The sequence below is a fragment of the Parus major genome, chromosome 2 (assembly GCF_001522545.3).
Source record: "Parus major isolate Abel chromosome 2, Parus_major1.1, whole genome shotgun sequence".
Classification (NCBI taxonomy): domain Eukaryota; kingdom Metazoa; phylum Chordata; class Aves; order Passeriformes; family Paridae; genus Parus; species Parus major.
The window spans coordinates 55,083,141-55,105,986 of NC_031769.1; the positions used below are offsets into that span (position 1 = coordinate 55,083,141).

The 22,846-nt window shown below is 37.9% G+C and overlaps 1 protein-coding gene across 1 annotated transcript in view; it reads left to right on the forward strand.

Moving 5' to 3' along the window:
• The window catches only part of POU6F2 (POU class 6 homeobox 2), a 245,223-nt gene that overhangs the window by 58,017 nt on the left and 164,360 nt on the right, over positions 1 to 22,846 (forward strand). The window contains exons 2-3 of the mRNA XM_033512016.1: positions 14,580 to 14,671; positions 15,612 to 15,840. Coding sequence (XP_033367907.1) covers positions 14,580 to 14,671; positions 15,612 to 15,840 — 321 coding nt within the window. The remainder of the gene's footprint in view (positions 1 to 14,579; positions 14,672 to 15,611; positions 15,841 to 22,846) is intronic.

Here is a 22,846-nt window from a genome sequence, read left to right on the forward strand (position 1 = left end):
TCTTCTCTTCTCTTCTCTTCTCTTCTCTTCTCTTCTCTTCTCTTCTCTTCTCTTCTCTTCTCTTCCACTTTTAATTATCTGCATTATTCACATAAATTGTATAAAATTTAAATGGCAAAAGGATTTTGACACAAAAAGCTTTTCTTTTAAAATACAAATCATGTACTTGTTTTGGGTTTGTGCCTAATCCCCAAACACTGTAAACCCATAAAACCCAGGATTTTTGTTGGTTGTAATTGGACTCAATGTGTTACAAATGAAATTTGCTAGTCCATAGAGAACTGTTAGTAAAATCAAGAATTTCAGGGATTGGGGCAGAGAGAAAGCTGTCTCTGGAATTTTTTTTTAGCATGACTTTCAGCCTTGCTCAGAGGCAATAAAATGAGATGACACTGGGAAGAAAAGTACCTTACCAGAGCTTGTAGTTATTGTTGTTTTGAATGCTCATGCAGTTGCTCCACTGGAGCAAGATTGATCCATTCCTCGGCAATGATCATTATATATCGTTTCATACAGTAAATGCAATAGTTTTCTTTTAAGTTGTCCTTTCTGATGGATGTTATTATGCTGAATCTTATTGCATTATATTGTAGTTCTGAAATATTTAGGTATTTATGTCATTGGTTAGTAGAAGAGTAGAGCATGAATATGATACTGGGTTTGAAAATATTTGGCTTTTCAGGGTAGGAAAGGACTCATGGAAGATGAGCTGCTCCTAATGGGGAAATTCTACTTGCTGTTCCAGCAAGAGAGGTTGAATTGTATAGGGCCTTCAGCTTGCAGAATAAAGGCTGATGTGTTTTAACCCCCTGTGTTATTAGCAGGATGTGTCACTATCTATTTTGACTTCCTCCATTGTTCCCATTTTAATACAAAATATTTTTTTATTCCAAACACAAAGTAATTATCAGAAAAAATTAATGTTTTAAATTGTCTTATATTCTTATATTCATTTGAGATTTTTTCCTAAGAGCCAGCCTGCCTTTAAAAACATAAGCAATTAACCCATATATTTTTAATATTCTTGAAGGACTGTTTCAAGGGTTTTGTCCCAGGATCCTCCCGAAGAGGAAAACAGTGCAGAAAATGGAGAAACAGCAGAAAAGAGAAGCTAACCCTTTAGAACTCTATACTTCAAAAGGAAATGAATGGAAGTTAAAACAGCACCCCCTTTACCTAGATACAAGACACAAGTGTCAGTATTCTTTGCAGTGACTAAACCACTTCTTTTTTCTACACCCTGAGTTGTGTCTCCCATAGTGAGTCAGCCTGAAGTTCTGAAATGAAATTATTTCAATGCCTGGAGCTCTAGAAGAGGGCCACATTCCTCATGCTGCCCCATGTTGTTAGGCTGCCAGTGCCATGCCTTCACTCTCTGAAGGGTGAGCCCTGCTTCTGTGGGTACAGTGCTCAAGCAAGTCATCAGTGACTCTGCCTTACTTGATGGTGGCCTAATATTTTTGGGAGCTATCCCCAGAAAGCCTGATGCAGAAACATCAATGCCTAATAAAACCAGCAAGCACTGACTGACAAGCTGCTAGATGAACTCACATTCACCATGCTGTTCTCCATCTGACTTGTAAGTCTGCTGCTTGTGGCTTAGGAGGGCTGATATTTGTGCTGCTTGATCCCTCGCCTGGCACTTTGTAGCTGCAGAGCAGCACTGCAGCGCTCTCCTGCTTAGCTCACTGGTATTTCAGAACAGCTGAACTGCCAGAGCTGCTGCTAAGGTGTCCCAGCATGGAATTAGAGGTAAGGACTGTGCTTTGAGACCCCAGCTGCAGTGCAGGCTCCCCTGAGAAGGCACAGCATTCCTGCCAGCAGACAACTGAGATAACCTCCAGCCCCAGCTGCCATTCTGAAAGGTCAGGACACATGCACTGTCATATAACCCAGTGCTTAAGATCTCAAACTTCGTAAAAGTCAGAATACTTTTAGGAAGCCTTCTTTAATACAAAGCAGCAGGCCACAATCTTACTGCCACAATTTGTCTCAGTGTTGCTATATGACATCAAATGAAACTTATGGAGAACAAAGTAACTTCCATGCAAGGAATTTTCATGCTGTTCACTATAGATATAACTATCTACTTGTAGCTGTGCAGCTGCCAAGCTGGGTTTCTCAATACCAAACAAAATTGTGTAAACTGAAAGAAAATATTTTAATTCTTACGAAGCCTTAAAAAGCCTTGCAAAGTCTTGTAACCTCTCTAAGACCTGAGGAGTACCACACAACTATCCACAGGGGTGTCTTACCCAGGAGCATAAAGAAGCATCATGAGTGCTTCATGCTCAAGTTTACTTCAGTAGACTGCTTGCAAGTGTAGGTTAACAAAGAGTGGGAATGTATTGCTGCTCTCTGCTGTTTTGGGCAAACCTTGTCTGTGGTGATTTTTCAAAAAGGATTCAGAGGATGCTGTTGTAAAACATGCACCTCCTGTGTTCCTCTGCAGGTAGTCTATGGGCTGCTGGAGCCATGCAGAAAGGGTTTGTATTTGTCCTGCATCCTGTGCTTCACAGAGATCTCATCCAGAAGTCAAATGAAGAGTTAGGATATATTTCAGCAGTGTACCAAGAGAGCAGCATCAGACCAGGAAAATTTTTGTTGATAACAGATCATGTGCTCAGCTAGCTAAGGAGAATGAAAGAAAAAGATATTGTATCTATAAGTCTAAGTAAGCCTGTGGGTGTGCATTAAGGACTTAACTCAATTTGAAAAATGCTGCCCAAATTTGTTTCTACTGTGTGTAAAGTGTTTCTAAGCCTCAGATGAGCCATTATATTTATCCAGCATGACATCTGTTAAAATATTTTTGAATAAGGAGCCTGTATGGAGCATACACAATAAGATAACTTTTGTGAGCATGTTTGTATTCCTGATAGATGAGAATGGCTCATTTGGAGCCCTCCCAATTTTACACTGTTTAGTAGATGTGCTAGATCCCAGATGAAAACCCACAAGAAAATGTAATTAGTGGAACAAAATTTAGTGCGTTTGCCCCACGGCTACTTTTTACATTGCAGCAGTTTTTGCTGTTAATTTTTCTTCTTCTTTGAAATACTAAAAACAAGGGATTTTGAGTTGAGGGCCTAATCACATTACAAAATCAAGCCTTGTTTAGCACTCCTTCTGTATAATTTTTTTCTTTAAAGAGGTTTTTTTTAAAGGACCCGATCTGCTTTTCATTAAGAACATAAAACAACCAGACGCATAAACCTTGACCTTGACTTGTAATCTGGCAGAAGCCAGCTAATGGAAACACTGACTGAAATAGAATGGACAACTTTCTTGAGTAAAGATTTGTAGAATTGTACTTCTGGTTCACCAAGTTTCAGGCCAAAGCAAATTTTACTGCCAAGTTATAAATATTTGAAAAATGTGAAGCATAATGGAAATGCTGACAGAACCTTAACCACACAGGCATAAGCAGCTCAGTGTTGTAATCTGGCAGTGCTATTTTGAAAATGGTTATATGATAATGTAATCCAGGCCTGGAGAACTTTTAGCTAAATGTATCAATATGAACCTAATTTACTTAGACATAAATATAATCATTCACATTAAAAATCTATAGTACTCTGATGTACAGATCAAGACAGTTTCTTTCTCCCTGATTTATACCAGATATATGTTACAGTACACAATAAATAGGAAGAATATCAAATCACTAATGTGGTGTTTCTTCAGCCTTCCGATCACTATTTACTGAACAGTAACACAAGAGCTATATATCCTTCAGAGTGTTAATATGTAACCAGAACAAACAGAGGCCATAGGAAACGTGGAGAAAAGTTAGATATATAAGCAAGAAAAAGTGAGTCATTGATTTTATTGACTGGTTTGTTAACTTCTGACATTGCAATAAAGCCTTATTTATTTGTATACAGAAGACTCAATTACACAGATACATATTATTTAAACAACTGAGTTATTTACTGGAGAATTGCAGTTTCATAAATAATATACACCTGCATTTCTCAAGACGATGTTTATTCATTGTTACCACTTAGGGAGTTATGGTATCCACAAATGCTCTTTGGAGGAAAGTCATTAAAATAACGTTAAGTAAAACCCTGCCATTGTAACAATACATGTCCAAGGTACACGTTAGTGCATACAAGCTGTGTTCTTCACCATGACTGAAATATAAATTATTGCATCCTGCTTTCTGTGACTGGAGGAAGCAGCATGCTGGCAATGCTTGCCACTCCAATTGACATCTTCCTTTGGTCCAGGATTTCTCTATGCTCTGACAGCCCAACAACACTCTGCATGTGAGATGAAAAGAGCTGGTGAAGGTCCCATAGGAAATGGTTGGGCATGAGCCTAAGTCTTCATTTTGCCAGATTAACACCTGATGTGGTTTTTTTCCTTTATGACAGCTGTAAGGAACAGACAGTGGATGTGTTGGCTATTTCAAATCAGCCCTGGCTATCTTTTGCATATCCTCAAAGCTGGGCACGCTAAAAGTTATTAGGAAGGCAGCAGCAATCCAATTCATAAAGCACATCAGGTATGCTAAACAATCTTTTGGCTACTGAAGGATCTGACTTGTAGGAAAGGTAGACACAGGGTTCTCTTTGCTCCAGCTTCTCTGTGCTCCATTTGTAGCCAGACATAAGACAGCTTCTCTGGGCAGAGAAGCAACACAGCTGTGTTAGAGAGGTGCACAGTGTGCACTTGTAGAGCACCACGTGAGCATAACTTGTGGCTTTCACACCAAGACTGGCTTCTGTCAGCTCAGTTGGGAGCATGGACAAAGAAGTTCAAATCTGTTTGTCTATATGCACCTTTAAATGTTATCCTTATATTTTGTAAATATAATTAGGTTCTAGAGGGCTGGGTGGGTCTAAGTCAGATGCCAGAGCTCTTACAGAATATTTTCTTTAAAAGCATTTTTAGAAGCAATCAATGATTACTTTTTGCCCAACTCCAAATTACATTTAGTAGGCATGTACATATAATGTGAGATCTGACATAATCCTCAAAGTAATATGACAAATGGAAGCTGATGCTGGTTTTGTGTTGTCGTGTAATGGAGTTAGAATAATGACATGACAATAATATAATACAATTCTGCAAAGCCCTCACTCAACTTTAAGTGGAAGTAAAATCATGGAAATTAGGAGGACAATAAAATAATCCTTTTAAAAAGGATAAAGAAATAGTGTTACCCAAGTCTATTAATGACATAACACACTATGAATGCACTTAAATTAATAGCATCTTTTACCAGTAGTTATTTTTCAGTTACTGTAATGCTGAAAAAAATAAACAGAACAGTAATATAAAAATGAAAATAATGGAGGAAACTGACTTGTTTAAATTATCTATCTACATGCAGAGAGCCATATGTATATATATGAAGACAACCATTTGTGTGGATTAGAAGCATTTTATTCCAGAAGATTTAATCCTGTTAGGATACGTCTCAGTGCTCTATTTGAAGCAAGTTGCCTTCCACATGCTATTTTGGCAAAGCTAAGTCGTATGGCTTCTTTTTGCTTTTTTGCTTCCTTCATGGCATGTTGTTACAAAGAGGTCTTGCCATGACAAGAGATTTCTAACCAAGAGAACCTTTCATGAAATTCAGCTGTGCTGGAATGTATGCATTTTACATGTAAAGCTTTTTTAACCTGTGCTGCATTCTTAAACCCTTCCTAGGAAACTAATCCAACACATTTATAATCCTGTGGGAGTTTGACTCACATAAAGGCAAGATAAACATGCAATAGTAACAGTGTCCAACTGTTTGTCAACCACTTGGTTATTTCTATGGAGATCTATTTTGGGATATTTTCAGTGTAGAAAAAGCTATTTTAGTGGCTGCTGCAGAGTGGTTTATTATCATTGAGTGGCAAATAGCTCCTCAAAAGCAGACACCATGATGATGTTGGCTACTACTATTTGTGCTACTTTTTGTATTTTTAGCTTTTGATCTATGGAGGAGGGAAGGATTGGAGGATTGAAGGATTGAAGGGGCGGGGAGAATGCAACCCAAAAGCTCTTGGTGTGTTGTTTGAACTTGGTTCAGTGATGGTAAGGCTTAACATACTTTGGAAGACCTGGTTGTAAGACTGAATGTTCTTTAAAAACAGAAATATGAGGTGGCAAAAGCTCCTGGCAAAATTGTAAACAGCCACTACAACAAATTTCAGACAATAATAAAGAGAAGGAAGTTAATTCATTTCGGGATTTATGAGATCTGGAGGCATGCATACCACAAGTTTCTGCAGCCATCACTTTGATTTGAAATAATGTCTCACCCTGCTGAGCCACATCAGCAGAACTTGCTGCAGATATCAAATGGCACCAGTTGCTCTTGAAAGGCTGTTGTATTTTTGTAGCTGGGAGTCTTTCTGAAGATTCCTGTGCAGCTAGATAGATTTATAATGAAGACTTACCAGTTTTGTGATGTAGTTGGATTTAGGAGTGTGATCTCCTGCATATAGAGTTGCTGGCACTGTTAAGGTTTCCTCCTAGATCTCAACTGGACTCCTACACTATCCCACTCTGTGGGACAGCTCTTTCAAGAATCTCAATAAAGTCTGAACAGCTGAACTACCTATAATGAGACACTTTATAGAGCTGCCCCACAGGGCTGTGTAAAGACCACAGCAGAGAGTGTAAAATTGTTAAAAACACTGCAGGGATGAAACCAGTGAACTCAGTAGCAACAGTGATTAAACCACTGTTGCTTTACCATACTTGCTGGTCAGATTGCTCCTGTAAGAGTCAGCAATTATTATGGGGTGCACTTTGCTGAGCACTGACTTTGCTGTGAGGTGCTTTTACTAGGTTTAATTGAATACTTCCTTCCTTAACTTGATATTCTCCACTCACCAAACTAGGTGATTTGAATTTTTAAATAGGCTCTCATAGGACTGATAGAATACTAGGTTCATCTGCTTCCCACCATACAGCTTTTTCTTTCCTATCCCTTGTCAAAGTTGTGAGTTGAATTTCTGTCACTGGCCACCTACCTGTGCCCTCTCTGTTGAAATTAGTCTATCAACATAACTTGTAAAAGCCAAATATGTCAGACATACTACACTTTCCTTCCACCCAGAAGCCTCAATGGCTGTGCACCAGGCATCATCCACACGTATTACCTGGCTTTCAGTACACTGTAGTGCCAGCAGCCAAACACATATTAAGTAACTGTGCAGGGCTCCCCAGACAAACAGCAATATTTATCATTACAAGATATCTTCATAGTCTGGCTTATTTGGGGGGAGGGTACAGAAGTTGGGTGGGGAGGGTGAGTGATGGCAAGTTGGGCTTTTGATGGAAAGCTTGCCCTCTTCTCTATTAGGAATGAAATCAATATGCATAGGTAAGCACTGTAAAAAATCCTAAAGAAAACTAAGCTTTAAAGATTGCAAACTCTAAAAGTTGTTCCAAAATAGATGTTCTTTAATGTGCTTACTCTTTGGCATCTAGTAAACTTCCAGGGATGGAAAGAAAGGAAAGTTTGAGAGGCCTCCTACCCTTCTTAGCTAGGGATCAGCTGCCCAGCAACATGAAATAATAATGCATTCAACTGTCCATCTTCTGGTAAGTAACCTTTATCCTCATTGCATTCACCAGCACTAACAGCAAACAGTGAGTATGAAATGTTGTGTGAATTCAGAGGAGACTGATAGGGTCTTTTTGGCCTTAATATTTGTGCTAATGCATACAGTACAAAAGGAACTAGAACTCTCAATATGAAGGGCCTATCTCATAAAAAATGTATGTACCACTAACAAGGGATTTTTATGCACTGTACTTAGTGGGTGAAGAAAAGTAGAATGAGTCTATTTTGAATAAAGAACATACTTTTGCAATTATATCCCTTCACCTTTTCTGCAGTAGCAACACTTTTTTTCTCACATGAGGTATTTGAAGTGGAAGAATATTCATATAGGCACCAACAAGAAAAAAAATTCACTTATGGAAAAGGGAAAAAGGAAAAGATGAGACAATGAAAGAGGAGCAAAAATAAAGATGAGAAAGAAGAAAATGTAAGGCCTTTGGGAGTTATTTGTGATTTTGTGCCTTGGTATGGTAGATTTTTGTTAGGTGGTAATTATAACTCATGGTTGCCCAGAAGTCCCATGTAACATGAAGCACTTTAATAGTCTGATTTTCATTAGAAAGGGTGAAGGGGTTTTAATGTTCTAATCCAATCCTAATCCAAAAGGATCCAGGTGCATAAATACAAACCAAGCTCTGTGCATGGGGTAATGAGGACAGTGATTTCTGCTACTGCATGTGCCTTGTGGGAAAAGATTCTTTAGGAGGAAATATCCCCTGGGACCAGGCAAAGACAACATTCTATACTCTATTGGCAGAATGACTTTGGGCTCTCCAGATGATTTTAGTAGCTTTGCAGTAGCAACTGTGAGGCAATTCCAGATAAGTATAAAACTGTGATGTTTTACTTACTTAAGTACTGAATGATACACTCAGTAAAGCAAATCTGCTCTATTCATACTGCTCTCTAATTCAATGCCTTTTCAATGCAGGATTTTTGGCTCTTCTGTATAGGATATTGCATTGACATACATGTCAATATGGTGAATCAATATACCATTTCCTTATCGCACCACAAACATTTTCAAAAGTAGACTAGAAGGGCTTCGTACATAGGTAGGAGAAAATTAAGAATGAGAGCCATGTAAGATGACACAATCTGACACTGTAGAAGATGTGCACAGCATTTGTATATTGTGCTGAAATGATTGAACAGTAAAATCATAGCATCAACATTGCAATTATATTAGGTTTCAGAGTTAACAGGTGCTAGTGGTAATTCTGCAGACATCCAGAATTCTACACACTTGTTTGTGGCTCTTCGTGAGGGTGCAATTACTGCCTAAAAATAAAAACTTAAAATCTGAAGTACAGGTCAGCAGAAAAGGGTGAATTGCTTAGTCATCTGTGTGATAACCTGATACCTAGGGAAATTGTATACAATCCAAAGGAGTGAATTGTGTGCCACATCTTGGTCATGGTCTGGAAGGAGACAACTGTCTAACAAACTAAATATGGGAGGTCTAAGCTTAAAGTCGCACCTTTCAGTATGCATTATTCTAATATAAGATTGATTTTTCTTTGCTGAGGTAACAGGAATATCTCCTCTGATAACTATAGGACAATACCAATGTAAAATGGAATCAGCATAAAATCCCAATTTTGTCCCCTGCAAGTATTGTAAAATTTAGGTGTGTTTGTGAAATTTTGTGTAACAATCTGATTACTAAGGTTTTACAATGTGGTAATTTATGCATGCTTCATCCTGACATGTCCAAACTCTGATCCAATAGGGAAATGTAAATAGTGACATTAAGAGCCAAAATGTGGTGGTTTGTGGCAGAATGAAGATTGTTTGGAGGGAATGTTATATTTTTTTCATTGTCAGTTGAATATTTTTCTTTCAGATACTAAATTTTGTTCAGAAAGATTGCTCTTGGTAAAATTGCTGAGAGTTAAGGATTCATTTAGTGAAGAGCTGAGTTACTTTAATCAGAGATGATGGACTTTCACATACCATACCTGATAATTTGAATATTATTAGCTGGCCTATTTAATTTCCTTAAAAAGTTTTTTTTTCCTCTTGATTATGATCTAAATGCAGCTATATTTTTCTCAGATTGTTTAGTTTATTAGGTTTAAAAACTTAACACTTTTTTCTCACAGGCAGTATTTTTACTTTAATGATTTAATTCTCAAAGCTGTACCTTTAATGTGAGTTGTCTCTGTGTGAATAAGAATGTAAGAAAAAAGTCTACTTTTGATTTCTTATTGTTATGGTTACTGAGAGATAAATACAAGTAATTTAATGTCACATTGTGGAAATAGCTAAAGATTTAATATGAACTGTTGCATTAATGTTAATGCATTTGAAATATTTTCTTTAATCTCAGGAGTATTTATATATTCTTTTGATTACTGAAAGTCTATTGATTTCAGTTATTGTTATTGAATTTGATCCAGCTTATTTTTCAAAGCATTGAGTGCTAAGGAGAGGTGGTCCAGCATCTCCCTGGTTTTGATACAAATGTGAGACATATTGAATTCATTTATGAAGAGCATGAAGAAGTTGTTCACATCCAGGTCATCTGCTGAGATTAGTCCTATGCTTTGGTTTGAGCGTTGGCTTTGAGTGAGCTTTGGTGCAGTTTGAGAAGAGATGTCAGGCACAAGCACACACAGAAGGGTACAAGTTTAGTGCACTCCATCCTGTGATGCTGTTCCGTACCATTTCCCAGTCAGCTGCAGGCTCCTGGCAAGCATCAGAGCAGGTGGGACGAGGGCAGCTGGGACAGGCATTGCACCAAGTGAGGGTGCTGGGAGGCGTGTGCAGGTCCACCTTGTTAGAACTGCTGTGCCCCTGCAGCAGCCCAGGAGTCCCAGAGCAGTTTTGTGTTTTGACCCATGCCTTCCTGAACAGTGGATCTAGAGCTGAGGAGATCAGGTAAATTGTGCTTATGTGAGAATCCGTATTGGAGTCTCTTTTCCCCATGAGCTCTAAAGTGGGGGGTTGGAGCATTCTCACCTTCACAGGGCACTGGGAGACACTAAGAACTGAGTCACCTCAGCTGTTGTGTAGCTGAAAATGTGTAAGAAACAAAATGGAAGCAAATTATGGAAAGCCTTTTATAACAAGTATATTTACAGTTGTAATTTTGCATGAAGCTTGGTGGCCTTGAGATGTGGAATTTCTTTTTTTCTTCTGATGTTTCTTTTGCTCTTTTCTCTTTTCTATACCAGATTCTGTGCTGTATGGCTTTTTGCTTGGTTTGTGTAATTTTTTTTTCTCGTTTTGATAAGGAGAGAAAAAGGTTGCCTTTGTTTTATTTAGCTTTATTTAAAATAATATTTTATTTTAAGAAGGCTATTTTACAGTGTTTACAGTGCACTTCAATTTTTTATTGTGTCATGCCCTTCCAGTCCCTTGGTGGGATGAGAGGTGAACGTATGTATTATATAATTTATAATTAATTTATGATGAACCACATATGATGAATACTGCTTATTAAATATTAAAGCCTCGTCTACAGTCGTGGCAGTACTATGGCAGTGGCATTCCTGTCTCTTCATATGGTACTATTGAGCAAACTCATTGACTTAGGCTGTGTTGTCAACACTCAGTTATAAGTGCCCTTCGTAGGCAAACAGTGTTAAGGAGAATTGGGTCTCTTTCCAGAGTAGTAGCCCTGCTACTGCCTTCCCCCTGCCCCCTGTGCACCAGCACTTGGGGCTGTAACAAGAGTAGAATCACTGCAAAATGCAGTGACAAACAGAGAAGGTACTGCTTGGTAGTTCCTCAACTCCATAGGGATTGTTTTAAGTCCTGGTTCCTTGCTGACAGACCCCTCACTGAGAGAACACTGAGTGGAGTTGGAGAATAACCTAACAGGAGGTAACAGGAGGCCTGGATCTGAACAAGTGGAAAATCTAGGCTGGATTTTGACAGTCCATTTTTATTAGTGAGGACTGGAATTTGGACAAGGGAATAATTTATCTGCAGAGGTCATTCCAGCATCTGGAACTAATCAACTCCTAAATAAGCTCAGTAAAACAGCGCGAGAAACAGTGTGGATTGTGTGCTGCCAGTGTAGGGCAGTTGGTCTTAATGAAGGCATTTTTCCAAATTCATGGCAATGAATCTCTGAAGCAAAAATAGTAGAGAAATCAGAAATAGACAGAGCTCTCTGACTCCTCTGAAATCAGAGGAATCCCCCCCAGCCAGAAATATATTATTATAAAGCAGAAAAGAAAAAGCAGCCTTCTAGCAATGTTTTGTGTTCTGGCTTGCCTTCTTCAGAGTGTTGACCTATGTGTGTCAGCATACAGCAAGAAAGAAATGCTGTCACGGTGTGATGCAACAAACCTTAACCCTGAAATTCTTGCTTCACTGTATTTAGTGCCAGCCCAGCAGGCAGATTTTCCTGTACATTTTCTTGACTCTTGAGTGTCTGTTATAGCAGGTAGACTTGAAGGGGCAGGAGAGATCTGAGAATTTCAGTTGGAGAATACAGGATTGATAATTTCATATAAGATGCCATGTAAGACCACATGAAAGTGGGTTCTGTTTTCCTGAGATGACTGCATCCTATGGGAACTAAATTAGAGGCAGCAGGCAGAGCATTTAAGTCCTGAAATTAAAAAAAAAAAAAAATCATCTGTGGTGAGTAATTCTGTGACAGGAATGTAATCCTAAGTGATTCCACTTAGTACAATGAAAAAGAAAAGCAGTGTAATTAATTTTGACTTGATGGTCTGATATAACTAACTTGTGTTACATAAAGATTATGTGATCAAATATTGAAAAATTTTTACAGTACAGGTAATGGAAATCAGTAGTTCTTTGGATGGGCACTATGGAAAAAAGAATACTAAAACACAGGGATATTACTTCAGAACTTCTTACATATTTTCTGAGAGCTCAAGATATAAAAATTACAATAAAATCTAATTCTAATGACTTTGTTTTTTTTTCTTTTCCCAAAGGTTTCATAGGATGATTTAATGATATGGCATATTATCAGGAGCTTGTTTTAATATTGATTACATCGCACACAAAGACAAAATTCACAGCCCTTAAAATTACATAAACAAAATTGACTTATAAGATTTGATTTTAATGAGGAGTGATATCTCCATTAGTATTGAGCCTTTGATCCAATATCACATTATACATACAGCTGTGAAGATTAAATAAAAAAGACCACAACAGTATGTGGAAATTATTAAAGGGAAAATTATATTTAGTAACATAGTGCTTTATTTTGCATAGGAGGAAATCATACTGGGAAAACCCTGTATTTGGTCTTAGGGATGGCATCAGCACTAGGATTGTTATGCATTTGAAAGAAACAGCTTTCACTGAATCTCATATATCTAGTTATGTTTTCCTCTTTTCATTTAACTTCAATGAGTAAATTTCAGATAAAAAGTCTAGTGACTGCGTCTCTTTTTGCATGTTACTAGTCAACTGTTGGAATCCTCACTGATTATAGTAGGTCAGCTTATTCTCATTATTAAATGACAATGGTCATTAAAATGGCAAACATATTTCTGCAGAATTCACTTTATAAAATGTCAGCAAGTTTGTTTGTTTTTATTAGTTCCAAATCAGATATTTCAATAGACCATTTGTAAGTATTACCAAAGCAATGTCCATTTCTGAATTTTTGAGACCACACAAAGATATTACAAATTAATCAGATTTTCAGATTTCTGCGTAATAACTCTGCACATTTATTGTTTAATCCAATTCTAAAATGCTGTTATGATTGACAACTTGCTGTAGAGATGGAAGTCAATTGAATAATATGTAGCAGTCAATTTTATTTGAACCTTAATGTGGTGAAGGAGGTTTTTTTTCACATTTCCATTATTTATAAGTTGTTCCCCTTGGAGAATATATAAAAGAATTTGTTTTAAATGAGCTGATAATACCCTCTTTAAAATTTATGACAGAATCATATCCTTTTTCCTTACAGCACCAGGGTTTGCCAAGAAACTGTTTCTGAATTATCTTGCAATTCACAGGACAAACATTAGAAAAGAGCATCTTGTTAAGTTTTACTTAGAATGGAATTTCAAACACTCATCAGAAAAAAAATAACAAAACAGGAGATATCATGCCAACCAGGAAGCCTGGTGCCATTTCCAGGATTTTCTTTATAAGACACCACAGTACTCTTGCAGCTACATTTGATACTTGCTGTCATTCTTACAACCTCAAAAATCAATGTGGGCCTGATCATGCCATCAGCACTAAAAACTGGGAATGAGTTGAGCCCTTCACCCAGAGGAAATGGAGGATTGGGATGTAGTTTTGAAAACATCTTGGTACTTTCTTACAACTGATAGGATGCTCTTATTTTCTTCATCCCTTTCAAATCTGTATTGCAGACTTCAGCAAAATCTAGTAGGGCTGGATTGTGTTCTATGCTTAGCAAGTCATTAGTGCCCAGCATATAGTTCGATTGTTGGGTATTGATCATCTCAATAAATGCTGGAAATCCTTGGTTTTGCAGAATTTTGCTCATCCTCTACATGCAATTTAAAAAACAAGCTGTCATATGGAAGCATACCAGTTTTCAGTTTTCATAGTGCCTTTTTATTGTGCATAGTAGAGCCTTCGCTGCCTCAGTAACTGACAAAAGAAAATATTTTATTAAGATAGAAAGTAGATGTGACTTGATTGTTTTTCAGATAATTTCTGCTTTCAGAAATTGCATTGGCTGATGCTCACCTAAGCGTAAAAAAATGCAGTTCCCACACACACGGAGTGCTCATGTACTGTATGTAAATTGATGTATAATGCAACCCACATTAGCTGGGTTGATGATAGCTTCAGTTTCACTGCTGTCAGATTTCTGTAACTCTTTGAATGAGTTGGCTGGTCTGAATGAACGTTAGCATAATTTATGCAGCTGATAAGCGATTTGAGTGCTTGAGTTATTGATAAAGCACTTTAACATATCATTTTCAGCTTCATGTTATGTGACATCAGAGTAGAAGGTAATGTGGCAGTCCCCAGGCTTGATATTAAAGTCAGTCTGTTCTCTGGATTTCAGAGGCCAGAGGAAACACAGTGCTGCCTGATACAAGCCCAGGAGACCAGCACCAACCCAGTCAGTCCCATCCTGCATTCCCTGTTGGGCCTCAGGTCAGTATCTTTCTTTTTAACTAATCAAGACATGCAATTTGATGAAAAATAAATAACTGTGATTGATCATCTTTGATCTGTGTAATGTAGAAAATGAGATTCTCTTTGGCTGAATTCAGTGTTACAAAAATGGAACATGTATGTATCATGTATATTTTAAAAGTCAAGTTTGGCAAAATTAGATTTGCATGTTTTTCTAAAATAAAACCTAAGAACTTTTTACATATTTAGGAAGTTAAAATATTTTAATTTCTTATGTAAATTACTTCTGAAATTAATATAATAATTTAATATTAAAAAGCTTGTGCAATTCTAATGCAGAATTATTGTCTCTGACAGTTACATCTGTCACACAGAGCTCCTGAATTAGTAAAGGTATTTCATTATCTCTTATGCCAGATATTTATTTTCTTTCGACCAGAGTGTAGACATAGTAATAGGGCACTTCATAAGGTTTTAAAATATATCCCATCTCACTTGACAATTTGATCCAAGGTCAGCTATACTCTAAGAAAATACTCAATATTCTTCCACTTCCCAGGACAGTCTTAGTCCACAAAGCTCCTGATAGTTGTCACTGAAGTATTTTCTGCTGTTATCAATCCATTTACAACCAAGAATTTTGGAGAAATGTTTGCATTTAGGTACTTGTAGACTAAGTTGAGTTAGGTCTTTTTTCAATTTTTGTGTATATGTAATGAATTTTCCAGTCTAGATTCAGCTGGGATTGCTACTACTCTGTTTGACTTACAGAGGCTTACAGTTTCAGACTGTCATGTTTATCAAACTTTTGTGTGTTGGTGAAAATATATGCTCTAAGACACTGGAAGCAGTGCATGTCTGTAATGGAACATGAAAACCTCTCAAGCCAGAAGGGTTGTAGGTGTGTAATGCTGAGCTGTACACAGTAAAATAGGTTTGTGTCTGTGGTTTCTTGCAGCCACTACTGACAGCCCAACAGTTAGCCTCAGCAGTAGCAGGGGTGATGCCAGGAGGCACTCCAGCCCTGAATCAGCCAATCCTTATTCCTTTCAACATGGCTGGGCAGCTGGGGGGCCAACAAGGACTCGTCCTAACTCTACCTACAGCAAATCTCACCAACATCCAAGGACTGGTAGCAGCAGCTGCAGCAGGAGGCATCATGACTTTGCCATTGCAAAATCTACAAGGTAAGTCATGTTCATAATTTTTCTAACAGGGTTTTTCACCTGTTTTATGCCTTTTATCACTTTCTTTTAAACTGCGTGGTCTCTTTTTCAAATTAAATGTTGCTCTCCATGGATATTGAAAAGTAATGCCTGTATTGTTTTTGAATGCTTGAGTGATACTTAAGGGCTATTTGCCTTCTTATAAAAACATATTGGAGGTTGGCTCTTACATTCTATGGGTCAGTAATGTAAACCACTTGAATGTCTAATTAGGTTTTTCTGTCATCAGTGATCAATGTTCTCTACTCACAGATCACTTTGAAATTTCAAACCATAGAATAATAGAATCATAGAATATCAAGGATTTGGAATGGACTTTAAAGATCATCTAGTCCCAACCCCACCTGCTATGGGCAGAGACCCTCCCCCTAGACCAGGTTACTCAATTACCTGCCAAGGCTGGGGCATCCCCAACCTCCCTGGAAACCTGTTCAGTGTCTCACCACACTCACAGTATATATTTCTTCCCAATATCTAACCTAAATGTTCCTTCTTTCAATTTGTACCTATTATTCCTTGTCCTATCACTATAGCTTCTGTTGAGGAGTCCCTCTCCAGCTTTCCTGTAGAATCCCTTCAGATACTGGAAGTTTGCCATCAGGTCTCCATGTGATCTCCTCTCCAGAAAGCCCCCACTTTCTCAGCCTGTGTTTTAGGGAAGGTGTTCCAGTTCTCTTACAAACTTCATGGCCCCCCTCTGGACTTGCTCCAACAGTTTGGTGTCCTTCTCATGTTGGAGACACTAGAATTGAATGCAGCACTCTGGGTGGGATCTCACATGAGCAGAGTGTTGGGGCAGAATCACCTCCTTTGACCCTCTGGCCACATTCCATGCAGCCCAGGATTCGATTGGCTTTCTGGGCTGTGAGCACACACTGCTGGCTTGTGTGGAGTTTTTCATCACCTGTCACCCCCAAGTCTTTCTTAGCAAAGCCTTTCTCAATCATGTCTCTGCCCAACCCATTGGTGTGTCTGGGATTGCAGTGACTGAGGTATAGGACCTTACACTTTGCCTTGTTGAACTTCATGAGTTTTGCTTCAGCCCACATCTCAAGTCTGTCAAGGTCCCTCTGGATGTCACTATCCCTTCTCTCCTAGCAAGCTGACTAACATAAAACTTGTTTCACCGCTGCTGATTAAAGCAGCTGTATAAAAAGAGGAAACTAAAAATACAGTATTGCATGAAAACAGCTTTTTTAAAAGAAAATTTACAATAAAATCAGAGTTTTCTTATCTGTCATTCATGCCCCAGATACATGTTTTCCTTCTTGCTGTGGGAGGTCTGCTTTATCAATAAGGTTCTGCCATCCCCTTGATGGCAGGGATCATTGAGAGTTGCATGACACCAAAGTAACTAGCAAAAAATTAATCTCTGTATGTATCCTCTGAGGGATGTCTGAGCTGTACCATGTTTGCAAGGGTTCTACCCTGAGGATCTGCTACATTTTCCTTGTGGTCTAAAATCAGATTGAAAGCAAGATCCCTTTTATTCCCTGTTCAATCAATGTGCCTAACACTGTTAAGAACAGTACTCAATCCAAGTACGTATTATATGAAATGTATTTATTTACATATTATTACATATAAAGTATTATTACAGATGTATTTATTTACTATTCCTAACTATGATGATGCTTCTCAGAATGCAGTTGCTGTTGAACAGAACAAAATACAGCAGGATAAGTGTGAGCCAATATCTTACAACAGAATAGCATTGTTTTAATGGAAGAGGATAGTAAAGGAAGTGATAGTCCAGTGTGAAAGTGATAAAGGTGTGAGCAGGAAATGTAAAAAAAAAGCTTTAACTCTTTAGATTTATTCATTTATTTATTGTTATCTCTGTCCACTGTAAAAGGTATGAAATATTTTCCTCCAACAAAATGGTAATTTTTAAAAATTGATCCTCTGCACTGTGCCCTAAGTACCTTTTAGTCATCAAACACTGGTGGCTTCTGATTACCAGATGCGTTGTTTGAAGCACCAGATCCTACAGGTTGTCAAATAGAGAAAACAAAAAGACAGCTTTTGTGTTGAACAAACTCCCTTACAAAGTGCATGCATAGTACTCTCACCTGTTGGAGCAACTACTTGCCTTTACCTTGTGCATGTTTTAAAGTTTAATGTCAACAGACGTCTCTTATCATAGTTGTAAATGGTTTTCACTTTAATGTTTAAAATAATGTCTCTCTCATACCATTAAGCTGCACCAAAGAACCTGTCATTCATAAATGATAGATGAAAAGGACACACTAATGCACAAATTTTGCTTGTTTAAAATTTGAGAGTGCATGTAAAGTAGGAACGGGAGATTAAAAAAATAATGCAAGAACAGGAGTGGGTAAAAGCAGATATAACAAAGTGAAGGGGAAGTAGCTTTTTAGCGTAGGTGGATGATGAAATCTTAATGAAGAAACAGGCATTATAAAAACGTATCCTTCCACTCTGGAGTGCTCCAGGTTAGAGTTGCTGGGTATGTAGTATTATAAATAAACATAAGCTTGTGCAGTTCTTACGTCATTTACTCACCCCGTGTTGCAAAGCTGGAGGGTAGGGATTAAGCCAGGCAACCTTTGCTCTTTAGTTTAGCCATGGATGTCTAATTGCTAGCTAAAAGACGTAACTTTGCTGCCAAATAAATTTTGCAAGCAATGACCTTATGAGATGAAAAGGTTTCCTTTATAATCTTTACTGGTAGATAGGAGCCTGGGATCAAATAGGGACTTGCAGGAGCAGCAGGTTCAGTTCCCTGTCTATGAACACAATCACACCTTCCATAATGTATCTGAAAGGAACAGATCTCATGAATTTGTTTAGTTGTGTTGCTGTTTGTTGTCTCTCTACCCTTCCTTCCTGATCTTCTAAGCAAGCGCTGCTGCCTGCCCTCAGGTTTTGGAAGTGAAACTGACACACAAGGCAGCAAAGTAACCTGGTCAAGATAGCTCCTACCATCCTGAATCACAGCTGTAAACTGCCATTGCTTGCTCTGTAGCCCACTCTCTAATGTGTGCATGAATGAAGATAGGAATCAGGTGAGAGTGTGTGCTGTGGAATCATCAGTTCCATTGAACCTGAATGACTTCTGGTCCCTGGTATTTATTTTGTGGCTGGTTAAAAATAATTATACAATGCGCGTTCTATTCCGTAGGCAACATTTTTATAGGTACGCTCATAAAAGCCCATGCTTGAACACAGTTTGGTAATTCCTGCTCTTTTGGTGAAATCAGACCATAATCATCAGCTTCCATCTCGTAACTTCAGTGTAGCATGGTCAGCTTAGATAATGGGATGACATGTTTTCATGCTGTTTTCCAACCTGTCTTAATATTCCTGTTGTCACATCTGCTGTCCCTGAATTTTCAGTGAGATCAAGCATAGACGTCCACAGCTCCTGTGAGCTGGGTCTTCTCCTGTCTTTCCTCTCTTCTAAGTGAGCTTCTAAAACTCTTCATTGCAAACTTCCCCAGATATGTAACCCAAAAGCCACCCTGAAATTTTTTTAATAATGTATGAATTCAGAAAAGTTCTGATCTGACAGAGTACTTGAATTCTTACTGAATGTTGGGAGTAATTCCACTATCTTTTTTATGCTCCACATACATGTTTAAATTATTTTCTTCTCAGGAATTTTCAGGTCTGGTTCAGGGTGATGAGACCTCAGAGTGCCTAGATAAAATAATGAAAATTCTTGCTCATGAAAAGAGAAAAGAGCACTCAGTGATAGGAATCACAAAAGAGATTCATTAAGTACGTAAAATGAGAAAACAATAATTTATTTTAAAATGGAGCAATTGATTGCTCACACAGTATAACTTAGTGATATTGCCTATTCTTCACTTGCCAATTACCTATACAAAATTTTTTTTTCCCCCAAATGTGTTTGTGTTAAATTGTTCAGTTGTTATATGGTCCAGATCCACCACTAAGTTGATAGGAATTTCATTGCTGTAAGTAAAAAGAGGTTTAGACCAAACTTCTTCCAAAACATCTTTTCTTCACACATGATTATTTTCTGTTCATTGCACCCTGTCATTTGCCATATACACTACTATACTGTGTCTGTTCCCTGAGCAAATACATCAAATGTATGCAGACAGAAGGAATGGAGGTGAATGTTTAAGTTCTTGCTGTGAAACTTAGGGAAATGTGTTTTCCCTGGCTTCAAGTAAGCAAATTTTATATGCACAACTAATATGCAAATAATACAGTTTTCTGAGATGGAAGAGGGTGGCAGAATAAAGCTATCTACCTTAGTGAAAACAGAAATCCCTGAACATAACACCTGTGGAATTTTGACTTTCCACCAACAGTTCTTTGAAGAAAACAGTAAAATCAGCAACAATAACTTTTCAGTGTAACCAGCTAAAAGCACTGCAGATAAAAGTTTAAAAAATATCTATGAAAGATGTCGTCCCAAGAAACTTACACTTCTGTTTTCCCCTCAACAGTTCATAGAAATACAGGTGGAACATATGCTTTCCTAAACTTTTGCAGGTGTCACAATAACAATGGTGAGGTTGTGAAAAGGGACAAAGCGAGGGAGGTACCCTACAATACAGTGTGTTTTCTGTCTTCTGCTCTTAGTCCATTGCTTCCTGGCCTCTCTTTATTGATTTAATGCAAAAAGTAGCCTGACAGCTCCTTCTTAATCATCCAAACTGGTGATTGTAAGTACTCATCTTTCTGCCTTTAGGAAACTTTTCTATGGGCTGAATAGTTTCAGTTTTGCATCCCTTTTGCCAGGTCAGATTTCTTTCTGTTTTGGGAGGACTATGTTCTTTTTTGTAAATTTAGTTATCATTCTCAAGAGACTCTCGAAGAAACTAGTAGTTGCTTAATCTCAGAATATTTAGTAATGCCTGGGAGCTGATATTCATGAAAAGACATTCTTTCCTTAAGCCCATCTGATTTTTATGTCTCGTTGTAATATTTCTGTCTAGCTGAACAAGAAACCTTTTGGGTGGGGGGCTGAGTTTGTTCTGACATGTTTTCTTTATGTTATTTTAACCCTGTGAATTTCCTGTTGAAATAACTGAAAAATGGGAAGGCATTCCAGTCCTGGGGAGTTGTTAACAGCTGTCCTCTCTTTTTAGCCTCTTTTCCATGACAACCAAAGCAGTTTTAACTAGAAAGTTAATGTATTTTCACTATTCTTTTAGTATAGCATATGTATTTGAAATTAGAAAATGACAGTGTTTTCTGTCAGCTCACTGCTGGACACTCACTCACCATGGATAACAACCTGGGAGTGTCTCTGTGAAGGGCTGGTCCAAATATATTTTACCACATAGCAATGGCACACCAGTGCTTTAGATATATGTGCCAATATGGAGTGAGAATGACCCTGGAACCTTGAAAGAAATCAACAAGCTGGAGACTGTAGCCTCATGGCACTGAAACTTTGTGTATTTTATTTCCACTACCCATTGTACTGCTCCTTAAGTGGATGTCAATAATTTATTTACAAGTCAAACTTTCTCAGTCTTGAGTCGTGAAATAAATGAGAACAAACTATCTCTCTAAATCACTAGTGAAAGGCTTCAGTGCTGAAAGGAAGTCTCACATAGCTGAAAATGTGAAATCATTAAATTACATTATTTAAACAGCAGGAGGTCATATTTTAGCAGCAGTACAATGGAAGGGGAAATGTATTAAACACCTTGAGAGATAGGAGGCAGCCATTAAGATGCACTGATATGGGTTACAGTTGACATAGATAATATTAAAAAAAAAATAAAAAAGAAGGCTTTTTAATATGGAGATCAGTCAAAAAGAATGTTAGGTGAAGACAACAGTACCAAAAAAGAAAAAACTCTATTGTTTACATTTATTAGATCTTGTTTCCTCTGAACAGAGATTTGTATTATTAATTGTATAACAGATAAAGTAAACATGTTCTGTCTCCATTCCTCCATGTATACACACCTTAAAAATCAGAGAGAGATGAAAAAAAGAGACAGAAAAGAAATAAACTACTAACCTCAATTGCTTACTGATCTAGAGTCCAAATTCCAGTTTCTTAGAACATTTTTCTCTTTTAACTAAAGTGATGCAGTCCCTATTCATTTGTATTCCCCTTCAAGTAACATGAAATAGCTTTCAGAGTCTACAGAAAGGCAGTGTTTCACTTATGTATTTTAATGAGCACCAATGTCAGTAATAATCAAAATGATGTTTCACTTAGAGGAATAGTTTATTCCCAGGTACTTTTGCAGTGTACTAACATAACCAGAACAAGAATGACAAGAAACCAGGAAGAAGTGCTGCACTCATAGCAATTTCTGTGAAGCCCTCAAACCAAATATACTCCCCTATCACTGTATAAAATGCTGCACAAAATGCAGTCACTGTGAAGGGCTCACTTACACAAAGAAGGGGATAGCCAACCCTCAAGACAAACCTCCCTAGTTTAGTACATGGAAAGAAATAAGAGAGATGTGAGCATCCGTAAGCACACTGTGGCATGCACAGAGGGTCTGTGGATTAGCAGCTGCTACAGCAGGTTTCCTCAGGCTATCAGCTGTATCCCACCCAAACTGTTGTAGGATAACTGAACTAATATGCAGAGATCCCTGAAGATGGGATGAGTTGTCTCTCTGTCGGGTCTCTCAGGAAATATACTTGTTTTAGAAGGCCTAATATTTGCTTTTGGAAGAAAGAGAAAAATCTGCTTTTCTGAAGGTAGTATAGCAAGAATCTCACTGGGTTGTTTGTTTATTTGTTTGGGGTTTTCCCCTATAGTACAAGGCTTTTCCTGTGCGAACGCATTGCCCCCATGTTAATTGCTTATCTTGTTCAGTGGCAAATTGCTACCTTCACGAAGGGAATGTGAAAGGTTCAGGTCTTTATTAGTTACTAGTGTTTATTGATCAGTCCCAGAGTGTTAGCTATTTGTTGTTTGGTTTCTCTGCCCCATAAGTTAAAGGCCTACCACTAGAGGCATTAAAATGCAGTAGTCTTAATGCTTCTG